The 13,287-nt window shown below is 35.5% G+C and overlaps 1 protein-coding gene across 1 annotated transcript in view; it reads left to right on the forward strand.

The window, feature by feature from the left end:
• The window catches only part of EXOC2 (exocyst complex component 2), a 277,362-nt gene that overhangs the window by 41,426 nt on the left and 222,649 nt on the right, over window positions 1-13,287 (forward strand). The window contains exons 2-3 of the mRNA XM_040460631.1: window positions 8,438-8,629; window positions 10,180-10,200. Coding sequence (XP_040316565.1) covers window positions 8,481-8,629; window positions 10,180-10,200 — 170 coding nt within the window. The 5' untranslated portion in view covers window positions 8,438-8,480. The remainder of the gene's footprint in view (window positions 1-8,437; window positions 8,630-10,179; window positions 10,201-13,287) is intronic.

Consider the following 13,287-nt stretch of genomic DNA (forward strand, 5'->3'; position numbering starts at 1 on the left):
ACACACACACACACACACACACACACACACACACACGCACGTACATTTGGTGGTGGGGGACGGGGGCATGGAGGAGCAGAGAGAGAGGCAGAGAAACCCAGACAGGCTCCATGCTCAGTGCAGAGCCCAACCTGAGGCTTGATCTGCCAACAGTGAGATCATAACCTGAGCTGAAATCAAGAGTTAGACACTTAATCGACTGAGCCACCCAGATACCCCCTGAAGAAATTTTTTGTTATCTTTTTTTTTTTAACATTTTTTTTAATTAAAAAAATACGTTAGTTAATATATAGTGTATTAATGATTTCAAGAATAGAATTTAGTTATTCATCACTTATATGTAACACCAAATGTTCATCCCAACAAATGCCCTCCTTCATGGTAATCACCCATTTAGCTCATCCTGCCACACAACACCCCTCAAGCAAACCTCAGTTTGTTCTCTCTACTTAAGAGTCCCTTATGGTTTGTCTCCCTCTCTGTTTTTATCTTATTTTTCCTTCCCTTCCCCTCTGTTTTATTTTTTTAAGTTCCACATATGAGTGAAATCATATGATATTTATCTTTCTCTGATAGACTTATTTCACTTAGCATAATATACTCTGGTTCCATCCATGTTGTTGCAAATGGCAGGATTTCATTCTTCTTGATTGCTGACTAATATTTCACTATATGTATACACACTACATCTTCATTATCCAGTTATTAGTCGATGTACATTTGGGCTCTTTCCATACTCTGGCTATTGTTGATAGTGCTGCCATAAACACTGGGGTGCATGTGCCCCTTCGAATCAGCAGTCCTGTGTCCGTTGGGTAAATACCTGAGTCATAGGTAGTTCTATTTTTAAGTTTTTGAGGAACCTCCATACTGTTTTCTAGAGTGGTTGTACCAGTTTGCTTTCCCACCAGCAGTGTGAAAGGGTTCCTCTTTCTCTGCATCCTCGCCAACATCAATTATCACCTGAGTTGTTAATTTTAGCCATTCTGACAGGTGTGTGGTAGTATCTCATTGTGGTTTTGATTTGTATTTCCCTGATGATGAGTGATGTTGGACATCTTTTCATGTATCTGTTAGCCATCTGGATGTCTTCTTTGAAAAAGTGTCTATTCATGTTTTATGCCCAATTTGTTCACTTGATTATTTGTTTTTTGGGGTGTTGAGTTTGAAAAGTTCTTTATAGATTTTGGATACTAACCCTTTAACTGATATGTCGTTTGCAAATATCTTCTCCCATTCTGTTGGTTGCCTTTAGTTTTGCTGATTGTTTACTGTGCAGAACCTTTTTACCTTGATGAGGCCCCAATAGTTCATTTTGCTTTTGTTTCTTGCCTCTGGAGACATATCAACTAAGAACTTGCTGCGGTCGAGGTCAAAGAGGTTGTTGCCTGTTTTCTCTTCTAGCATTTTGATGGCTTCCTGTCTTACATTTAGGTCTGTCATCCATTTTGAGTTTATTTTTTTGTATGGTATAAGAAAGTGGTCCAGGTTCATTCTTCTGCATGTTGCTGTCCAGTTTTCCCAACACCATTTGCTGAAGAGACTGATTTTTTTCCATTGGATATTCTTTCTTGCTTTGTCAAAGATTAGTTGGCCATACATTGGAACATTTCTGGATTTTCTGTTCTGTTCCACTGATCTATGTGTCTGTTTTTGTGCCAGTACTATCCTGTCTTAATGATTACTGCTTTGTAATACAGCTTGGAAGTCCAGAGTTGTGATGCCTCCAGCTTTGGTTTTCTTTTTCAGGATTGCTTTGGCTATTCAGGCTCTTTTCTGGTTCCATACAAATTGTAGAATCGTTTATTTAGCTCTGTGAAGACTGCTGGTGTTATTTTGATAGAGATTGCATTGAATGTGCTGATTGTTTTGGGTAGTATCGACATTTTAACAATATTTGTTCTTCCAATCCATGAGTATGGAATTTTCTCCACTTTCTTGTGTCTTCTAATTCAGTTTCTTTCATAAGCTTTGTATAGATTTCAGTTTATAGATTTTCACCTCTTTTGTTAGGCTTGTTCCTAGGTATTTTATGGTGGTTGGTGCAATTTTAAATGGAATCAATTCCTTGATTTCTCTTTCTGTTGCTTTATTATTGGTGTATAGAAATGCAATCAATTTCTGTATGTTTGTTTTTATGTCCTTCGACTTTGCTGAATCCATGTATCAGTTCTAGCAGTTTGTTGATGTAGTGGAGTATCATGTCATCTGCGAAGAGTGAAAGTTTGACTTTCTCCTTGCCGAATTGGATGCCTTTTATTTTTTTTAATTTATTTTTATTTATTATTATTATTATCATTATTATTATTGTTACTATTTTTTTTTTTTTGTCTGATTGCTGAGGCTAGGACTTCCAACACTATGTTGATTAACAGTGGTGAGAGTGGGCATCACTGTCTTGTTCTTGGCTTTAGAGGGAAAGCTCAGTTTTTTCCCAATGAGGATGATATTAGTTGTGAATTTTTCATACATGGCCTTCATAATTTTTTTTTTTGTTTTAAATTTTTTTTTTTCAACGTTTATTTATTTTTGGGACAGAGAGAGACAGAGCATGAACGGGGGAGGGGCAGAGAGAGAGGGAGACACAGAATTGGAAACAGGCTCCAGGCTCTGAGCCATCAGCCCAGAGCCTGACGCGGGGCTCGAACTCACGGACCGCGAGATCGTGACCTGGCTGAAGTCGGACGCTTAACCGACTGCGCCACCCAGGCGCCCCATGGCCTTCATAATTTTGAAGTATGTTCCTTCTCTCCCTACTTTCTTGAGGGTTTTTACAAAGAAAGAATGCTGTATTTTGTCATGCTTTCTCTGCATCTGTTGAGAGTATCATGAGGTTCTTATCCTTTCTTTTTTTAATGTGATGTATCACATTGATTGATTTGCAGATATTGAACCAGCCCTGCATCCCAGGAATAAATCCCATTTAATTGTGGTGAATAATTCTTTTAATGTATCGTTGGATCCCATTTGCTAGTATCTTGTTAAGAATTTTTGCATCCATGTTCATCAGGGAAATTGGTCTGTAGTTCACCTTTTTTGTAGGGTCTTTGGTTTTGGAATCAAGGTAATGCTGGACTCGTAGAATCAGTTTGGAAGTTTTCCTTCCGTTTATATTTTTTGGAACAACCTCAAAAGAGTAGGTGTTAACTCTTCTTTGAATGTTTGGTAGAATTCCCCTGAAAAGTCATCTGGCCCTGGACTGTTGTTTGTTGGGAGATTTTTGATTACTGATGCAATTTCTTTACTGGTTATGGGTCTGTTCAAATTTTCTATTTCTTTCTGTTTCAGTTTCGGTAGTTTATATGTTTCTAGGAATTTGTTAATTTCTTCCAGATTGTCATTTCTTCCAGATTTGCTCATTTCTTCCAGAACTTTTCAGTGTATAATTGTTCATAATATTCTCTTATTGTTTGTTTTTCTGCAGTGTTTGTTGTGATTTCCTCTTTCTTTCGTGATTTTATTTATTTGGGTACTTTTTTTTTATCAGTCTGACTGGGGGTTTATCAATTTTATTAATTCTTTCAAAGAACCAACTCCTGGTTTCATTGTTTTGTTGTTTTAATATCTGTATCATTGATTTCTGCTCTGAGGTCTATTATTTTCCTTCTTGTGCTGGTTTTGGGCTTTATTTGCTGGGGTTCCCCCCCCCCCCCCAGCTGTTTTAGGTATAAGGTGAGGTTGTGAATTTGAGACCTTTCTTGCTTCTTCAGAAAGACCTGGATTGCTATATACTTCCCTCTTATGACTGCCTTTGCTGCATCCCAGAAGTTTTAGATTGTCGTGTGTTCATTTTCATTGGCTTCCATGTACTTTTTAATTTCCTCTTTAGTTTCTTGGTTAACCCATTCGTTCTTTAGTAGGATGTTCTTTAATCTCCAAGTATTCATGGTCTTTCTTGTGGTTGATTTCCAGTTTCATAACATTATGGTCTCAAAATATGCAAGGTATGATCTTGATCTTTTTGTACTTGTTGAGCATTGATTTATAACCTAGAATGTGATCTATTCTGGAGAATGTTTCATGTGCACTCAAGAAAAATGTGTGTTCTGCTGCTTTAGGATGAAATGTTCTGAATATATGTTAAGTTCATCTGGTCCAGTGTGTCATTCAAAGCCATTCTTTCCTTGTTGATTTTTCGCTTACATGATCTGTCCATTGTTGTAAGTGGGGTGTTGAAGTCCCCTACTATTATGGTATTATTATCAATGAGTTTTTTTATGTTTGTGATTAATTGACTTACATATTTGGGTTCTTTCATGTTGGAGGCCTAAATAACTTACAATTGTTAGATCTTTTTGGTGGATAGACCTCTTAATTATGATAGAATGCCCTTCTTCATCTCTTGTTGCAGTCTTTATTTTAAAATTTAGATTGTCTGATGTAATCTGGCTTTCTTTTGATGACCATTGTCATGATAGATGGTTCTCCATCCCCTTACTTTCAATCTGCTGGTGTCTTTAGGTGTCCTAGTTCCTTTCCATTTCCATACAATTTCCTGATCAGCTTGTCAATTTCTGCAAAAAAGCCAGCTGAGAATTTAATAGGGATTGAATTTTATTTACAGATCAAGTTGAGTATTGTCATCTTAACAGTATTAAGCCTTCCTGTCCATGTCTTTCCATTTATTTAGCTTTTGAATCTTTTTCAATATTGTCTTGTGGTTTTCAAAGTACTAGTTTTGCATTTTTGTAAAATGTATTACTGAGTATTTTATTCTTTGTGAAGGTGTTGTATACAAGTGTCCTTTAAACTTTTAAAAGATTTTTGCATGGATATACCTAATATACATGTCTATATACCCAATAGGTATATAGACTATGTCTCTATATCCAATAGGTATATAGACTATGTCTCTATACCCAATAGGTTATATAGACTATGTATCTATACTTTACCCCTTGTATTTCTTCTCTTCTATTTTAATTCCAGTGTTCCACTGATACCATGAAACATTCAGAAAACATTCAGAATTTATGTGATTTCTTTCAGCAGTCATATGATATGTTTATTTTGTGAGATATGTATGACAAGCATTGGTTGTATAGAGTTGGTTAAACATCTTGTGTTTTCAAAGAGGAGATGTAAACATGATATCTAAGATTTAACACAGTGAATATTAGAATTATGTATCAGAAGCATTGTAGAGGATCAGGAGACTATTTTAGATTGACCTTGAAATATTGGTAAGGGTTTAGCAAACTTGGAAAGACTTTCTATTTAGTCAAAATAAGATAAATCATGAAGGCATAAAAGTTCTTGACAGTTCATAAAGGGTGAATGGGCTTATATAGTTAGTATCAAATGAAGGAAATGATTGAGAGTGAAGTAGGAAATACAGAATAGTTGTGACAGGTTTTAATAAAATGGTAAGGATTTTGTGGGCACTGGAGATTTCTGAGTAGTGGCGTATCGTGGAAAATTTTTTTAAATCTGGGATGATGTTGATTAGATCTGTATTTTAGCAGGTGTTTGCTGAGAGTGGATTGTAGTGGAGAGGTAATAGGGGCTGAGTAACCAGTTAGCAGTCTGTTAAATATCCAGGGAGAGAAGATGAATTTTTTAAAAAAATTTTTTAATGTTTCTTTTTTTTAAAACAGGATTTTTCTTTATTAAAAAAAAAAAGTTTATGTTTATTTTTGAGAGAGAGAGAGAGAGAGAGAGACAGAGAGACAGAACATGAGTGGGGTTGGGGCAGAAATAGAGGGAGACACAGAATCTGAAGCAGGCTGCAGACCACAGCTGTCAGCATAGAAGCTGACCCATGAACCATGAGATCATGACCTAAGCCGAAATCAGATGCTTAACCAACTGAGCCACCCAGGCACCCTGAGAAGGTGAATGTCTTAACTGGGAAAACCACAGGCTCTGAGATGAATAGTTGACTTTGGATTCTAACAGAAAGATTTTGACTCTTTGATTTAGGAAGTAGGATAGGGAAGGGGAGGGGTTCAAAATAACTTGAGTTTTCTCATTTGGTTTGTTGGATGATTGGTAATCTCTTTCCTGTCCTTCTTTTGTTGTTGTTTTGTTATTTTAATTGTATTAAATAAATTATGTAGGCATTATTGATTGCCTCATTGGCTATGAGATTGAACTCAATCTCAGGCCTCATTCCCCTTTTCTAGAAGAGGCCAAGCTGATGATGGCTCAAAACCCCAACCCTCTAATCACATGGTTGCCCTTTCTGGTTAGGCTTTGATAGTGAGATGTCATGAATATTACATACATATGATATTGAAGGCTCATGAATAACAAAGATACTTCCTGGATTTTGAGTCTCCCAGAAACTAGGGACAAAGGTCAGTAACATTTTTTATTATACAACATAACCCAGACACCTATGAGTCTTCTGCCATCTACCTCCACATTTCCAGATTCTGTGTCTAATCTGCCATTATCTTGATAATCAATTTTAGATAAAATGTATAATTCCATTTCTCTCTTTATTCACCTCTCCTACTCCCAAACACACATCTGCCTATTTGCAGCCTTATTGCTACCTTTGGTTAAACCAGTGTCAGTTCCTGCATTAAAAGGACAATATAAATCTTGTTTTCTTTTGCCTCTTTTGAAAGTTTCAAGAGTTTTTACTCTTGGATTGATTCCTTTTCATGACATCCTATTCTTTAAGATAAAAATTTTCTCCCTCTGCAGATACTAATTTGGGGTCAAAGCTTACAATACTTTTAAAGGCTTTATTTTTCTTTTTCTTCTGTGTTTGTTAGCTAAAAATGCCATAACAGAGTCCAATAGATTGGGTAGTTAAAAAGTTGAAACAATAGAAATTTATTTTCTCATGATTCTGGAGGCTGCAGGTTAAAGGGGTCAGCAGGGTTGGTTTCATCTGAAGCCTCTCTCCTTGTCTTATAGCTAGTTGACCTCTCCCTGTGTCCTTAAATGGTCTTCTTGCATGTGTGTCTGTGTCCTAATTTCATCTTCTTATAAGGATACCAGTCATATTGGATTAGATCCCATCTATATAAACTCATTTTACCTTTATAGCATGCTATTTTTTAGGGGACACAGTTTAGTGTATTACATTTGCCTTATCTCTGTTTTCTGTGGATTTTTTTGTTTATCTGACTTCCATCTCTCTCTTACATATTTTCCTTGACCATCTTATAGTCTTTGGCTGTCCTTGTATATTTTAGAGTCTGGAAATAGCTGGTTTGTTTAGTTTGTATATGGGCAGAGTTTGTAAGTGGATTTTCTATTGGGCAATACGACTGCAAATAGCCCTTCTTTTTGGGGGAGAAGACCCTTACATGTCAAGATCTTTGGTCTTTTTCCCCTTTAATTTCCCCAGAGAATAATATTCAACTTATTGCAGGGTGAGCTTTCACACCTAGCTGATAGAGGTATAAGAGCAGAGAAGGAAGAGGCCTGAATATTCTCACAGTTAGGTGTGCAGGTTGACGCTTAATCACCCTTACTGTGCCTGGTATTCCTGATTACAGGTCCTCTTTAGCTTGGCTCTTCAGAGATTAAACTTCTAATCTCCTGAAGACTGCAAGGTTGAAGGCAGATGCCAGGGTGTCTTAACTGCTCAGTATGTGAAGATACAGAAAACCTGCAATTTCTTGCTATTTTGCTCTGAACCTCCCCTTCATGTTCTGGGGCATCTGAAGCCTTGAGCAATTGAAGAGTTCTTCAGGAGTGTATTAGTGAGGTTTTATTATGTATTGGTTGCCTACCATATGCTAGGTACTGTGCTAGGATTATCCTATGTAACCTTAATTGTAATCTTTGAAAGGCTCTACTATGAGGTTCATTTTACATATATGAAAACAGAGGGTTTAGAACAGAATTAGTAAATTGGAGCACCAGGCTGTGAAAACAAGTGTATTTGACCTCAGAAACTGCACTTTTACCGACTCTGCTACACTCAGAACAGTTGGCAAATTCATGCTTTTGCCAGTAGGTCTACATTCTAGGTTTTGTAAAAAATGTCAATATATTGATTTGATCACATTGAAAAAGAGTTGTTATACTAAGTATAATACAAAAATAAAGTGAAGTTCAGTACACCTATGGGAATATAGATGTATTTTACTATTTGTGAACATGATAATCAGAACATTTTCCTTTAACAACTTTGAGAGTAGAACAATTTCTAGCATATTTTGAGGGTTCTGCAGGTATAAGCATAGAACTAAATGGTGACATTAGGTTCTGTCATTTTATTGAAAGTTCTAGAACCAAGGGCTTAGTTGTCTATTATTTTTCTGACATTTCCCTCACAGTACTAGATACAGTGTCCTTGGTAAATTTAATGTTCATGAGATGTTGGCAGATAAGCTAAATGACAACTAAGAAATTCAGAACTATATGTTTAAGAATTGTTTTTATGTTTTGGTACTTAGTGTCTAGCATTCTTGTATTTTTAGTCAACGCTTATTTCAGTTGTCACTTAATCCTTTTCTTTTCTTTCTAACGGATTACTTCTGTAACTAGATCTCCAATTTGCTCAACAAAGCAGAATGTCCCGATTGCGACAACCCCCCCTTGTGACAGGCATCTCTCCAAACGAAGGAATACCATGGACAAAGGTCATAATTAGAGGAGAAAACCTTGGGACTGGCCCAACTGACCTCATTGGTAAGAGCAAGAACTGTGCTGTGTTTCCATGGTAAATGCATTTTTATAGTGGGCAGTTGAGGCAAGATGATATAAAAACAACATTGTGATCTGTACAGAATGAGCTGAATAAAGATTAAAGAATTATTTGGTTTTATGACTTTTCTGTTAAAATCATTATTTTATCAAATCTTGTCAAAATTGCCTATCACTAAGTCCTTCAGAAAGTTTCCCACAGGTGAGATTTTGCCTCCATTTCCTCAGTTTTGATCTCTCCTGCTTTGATTGCTCAAACAGCCTCCTAGCTATTTTTGCTCTCTTTAGTTTTTCCCTCCATTATACAACTGTTTGTATTCTTTCTCTAATGCTTGTGAATTATGCCTCTTCTGTTTCTTATTGCCCTTCAAATCAAATCTAAACTCTCTCTCCTTTGCTATCAGTTTGATCTCTATAGTTAAGAGTTTGTTTCTTAGTTTGCCTTTCCCTTTCCTTTTTTCCCTATGCCCATTTGTTTTGTTTCTTAAATTACACATGAGTGAAATCACATGGTATTTGTCTTTCTCTGACTGACTTATTTCACTTAGCATAATAGTCTCTAGCTCTATCCATGTCATTGCAAATGGCAAGATTGCATTCTTTTTTATGGCTGAGTGATATTCTGTATATGTATATCTTCTTTATCTACTCATTAGTTGATGGACATTTGAGCTATTTCCATAAGTTAGTTATTGTAGATGCTGCTGCTGTAAACATTGGGGGCCATCCCTTGGCTTGTCTTAATCTCCTCTAGAACTTAAAAAAAATGCTCTGGGCTGCTATGTCTCAGTCTAAAGATGGAGCCTAATCATCTTTTTGAAAATGCAAATAAGTGTCATGTACAGCCAGGGTAGAGAGCTAATTGTAAATATAATTGTATGGTCAGTTAGGATTATTTTCCTGTGAACTCTGAAGTGCATTCAGAGTAGAGGTGCATTCAGAATGAGGAAGGGAGAGGCTTCAGTATATGCTACTGTGCATGTATATGCCAGTTTCCCATATAAACTTTTCTGGATTCAGACATTCTCTGGACTCTTCTTAATTTATGAGGGACCTATTGGTAAAATACTGGAGATTATGAGTTGGAACTTGTTTTTCTTGAATTATTGGTGCAGGTTGACAGATTGTTTTTTGGCCATCTGGAAAACTCTTGGAAAAGAGAAAGTAAATTGGAGCTCAGCACTATATTTAATAACTGATTTTTGTACTTCCCAGCTAATTCTTTTCACTAGTGTTATTTAAATGTCTTATTTTGTATTTTTCTCTAGCCATGGTTTTTGTTTCTCCAGTAAACAATATTTAAATTATTATTCTTACGAAGATAGTCTTATTTAACTTTTGTCTTGGTTTTTTGACGTAGCTCATTTTAGTTTTTTCTTCATCCAAAGTAGAATAGTCCCTAGAATGCAGGCAAATAAACCATACAGATGGAGGTTATGTCCTACATTTTAACTGGAAGCTCCCAACATGACAGTTACTAGTCTATGTAAATTTTAATCTTGCTTTAGCTTCAGGCAGTGCTATTCTTATTTGACTAAGTGTGTATACTTTTATAAACCTCACTAGTTCAGCTTTCAACCTGCCTATGTATTGCCAAGAAACCATTTTATAAAAAAAGCAAACTTAACCTGCTAAATAATTTGAGTGTTTTTAGCTCAGATGAAGTCTACACTAGCCAAGTAAAACATTATAAAAGCAGTTTATTTGAAATTCTACAAGTTACTTAAAAAAAAGATATTATATTGTATGAAGCAGATTTCTTAGCTTGCAGTGACTTATTAAAAATGTTCTTAAGAAATTAAGAAATCTTTCTTACTATCTTATTTAACTTTTATGACATTTAAAATGATCTATTCAAATCTACATTTAAAATTAAATGAGGATTATTAATTTTTTTTTAGTTAAAATGCAGAGCAGATATTAAATCAGAGAAAACTTTATAGCAGCTACAACTAGATGAATAAACTTATTCTGGGTAGTTTTTTTCCAACTTGTGCTTTCATGGATATCATTCATGTTTGTTCATCTGAACATGTTTTTAGGCTTCCTGTCAGTATATTGGAAAGCTAATTCCATTTCTTAATTTTTAAAAAAGATTTATTTATTTATTTATTTACTTATTTATTTATTTAGAGTGTGTGAACGTGGGAGTGGGAGAGGGGCAGACAGAGAGGGAGAGAGAGAATCCCAATGTGGGGCTGGACATGGGGCTTGAGTCCAATGTTTAACCCGGGTGCCTCTCTCATTGTTCAGTTGTTTGTTTTTTTTTTTAATTTTTTAAATGTTTATTTTTGAGGGAGAAAGAGAGAGAGAGCATGAGTGGGGGAGGAGCAGAGAGAGAGGGAGACACAGAGTCTGAAGCAGGCTCCAGGCTCTGAGCTGTCAGCACAGTGAGATCATCATCTGAGCCGAAGTTGGACACTTAACTGACTGAGCCACCCAGGCACCCCTCATTGCTCAGTTTTAATCATAAGGTTGTTCTTTAGCAAGGAACCTATATTAGGAATGACTTTATGTTAAATCCTGACATTTATTGTTGAGTAATTTTCCTTTCTGAAATGAGTTAATATTTAAAATGACAAGAATCTTTTTGATAGTATAAACTTTAAAAACATTAACGTATTGACCTAGAGTAATATCAAAATACCCACCATATATAACACTAAAAGTATTCAGTTTATTTATTAAAACTTTTTCCATTCATTTAAAAAATACATAGACTGATTTATGTATGTATAAAAATTATTTGAGCAAATATTCATTGAAGTGTTTCACAGTGCCTGTCTTTTCTTTTTTTTTAAGTTCATTTATTTGTTTTGAGAGAGTGAGCAAGCATGGGAGAAGGGGCAGAGAAAGAGGGAGAAAGAGAATCCCAAGCAGGCTTTCCGCTGTCAGCACAGAGTCCAATGTGGGGCTCAAGCCCATGAACTGTGAGATCATGACCTGAGCCCAAATCAAGAGTCTGATGCTTAACCGATTGAGCCACCCAAGCTCCCTACTCAGTGCTTATCTTAAAGATGGAGAGGAATTCTAGGGGTGCTTTCAATCTCTTAGATTGTTTACATTTTTCAAAACAAAATTGATTTTCAGGAAAGATATCAAAGATGTTCCCATTTTGAAAAAATAATTTTGAATTATGAATGCATTTAAAAATGTGTAAATGACGGGGCGCCTGGGTGGCGCAGTCGGTTAAGCGTCCGACTTCAGCCAGGTCACGATCTCGCGGTCCGTGAGTTCGAGCCCCGCGTCGGGCTCTGGGCTGATGGCTCAGAGCCTGGAGCCTGTTTCCGATTCTGTGTCTCCCTCTCTCTCTCTGCCCCTCCCCTGTTCATGCTCTGTCTCTCTCTGTCCCAAAAATAAACGTTGAAAAAAAAAATTAAAAAAAAAAAATTAAAAAAAAAAATAAAAATGTGTAAATGCCATTACACATTTAAAGAAACCAAAAGAAAACTTAGTCCTAAAGAAGCCTTTAAATGCTATTATTAGGATTCCATACATGTATAAATCATATAGCTGTTTTAGGGAAATCTCTAAAATTCATTATTTCAATAAATGCATCTTTGAAATGTAGTTATTTTTCTCAATGGTTAGTACAACATTCCTACTAAATAGTGCTTTCATTTTAACGAAGGATGACTTGACTCCTTTCCTACATTTTTTAAACCAAATTTGGCATTAATTGAGGTGTTCCTGGTATCTGAAAAAAAATTGTATTACCAAACTTGACTGTTGAACAGTATAAAAAGTTAAATAATGAGAAAAGAAAGTGTGAAGTGTCTGGGTCTTTACCACATACAGTTCAGTTTACTTTTTCCATAAATATTTATTACATTGTTCTCTGCTTTGCAGAAATAGAAAATACAAAGAAAATAAGTTAGTAGAAGAGCTGGCAGTATGTCCATATGGTGATATATTGTTGTTCTGTCTGGGGTACATCTTCCTCACTATAATCTTTCAGTGCCTCCATATTTGGCTACTGCCTAAATTATAATAATTTACTTGGTATCGGGCCTGAGATGCCAGGCACGAGTTGAGGTTTTGGGAGTGTTGGTTTACTATGAGAACAGAATGTAATATAGTGATAGTATCATTAGGGAAACTCAAAGGCACCATGCACTACCTTTATAGGATGCAGATATTAAAAATGAAATAGTAATCCAGTAATTCCCAAGAACATTAACTACATTCACCTGATTTCAAGCTGTGCCTGGAATAAAATATCCTCCATATATGCAATATATAATTTAAACACTAGGAAAAGTAAGTGCAGATTATGTTTAGGAAGATGGATAAATATATTTGTTTGTAGGGAATGATATATACATTTCTTTGTACACTGTAGAATTTTATATCAGCAACTTTGATTTCTAATAATAGTAATAATTTCCCCTTCTAAAACCTACGAACATAATTTAAGATTCTCATAAGCTGAGTATATGGAATGCCTACACATAATTATTATGGTCATTTTTTTTTTAATCCCATTGGTGTTTGAAGAAATTTAAGTATAATCTAAAGAAGTCTTTGATATTAGAGATAAAAGAGTAGACAAAAATCAATAGAGACAGTATGTTTGCAAATAACATTGGGTATATTCAGTAATAGAAATAACTATTGAACAGGAAATGTTATTTCTAGATTTATTTTCTTCATGGAAAAAACCGGGTAAGACTG

The sequence above is a fragment of the Herpailurus yagouaroundi genome, unplaced genomic scaffold (genome assembly GCF_014898765.1).
Source record: "Herpailurus yagouaroundi ecotype Mexico unplaced genomic scaffold, PumYag 250, whole genome shotgun sequence".
In the NCBI taxonomy this organism is placed as follows: Eukaryota; Metazoa; Chordata; class Mammalia; order Carnivora; family Felidae; genus Herpailurus; species Herpailurus yagouaroundi.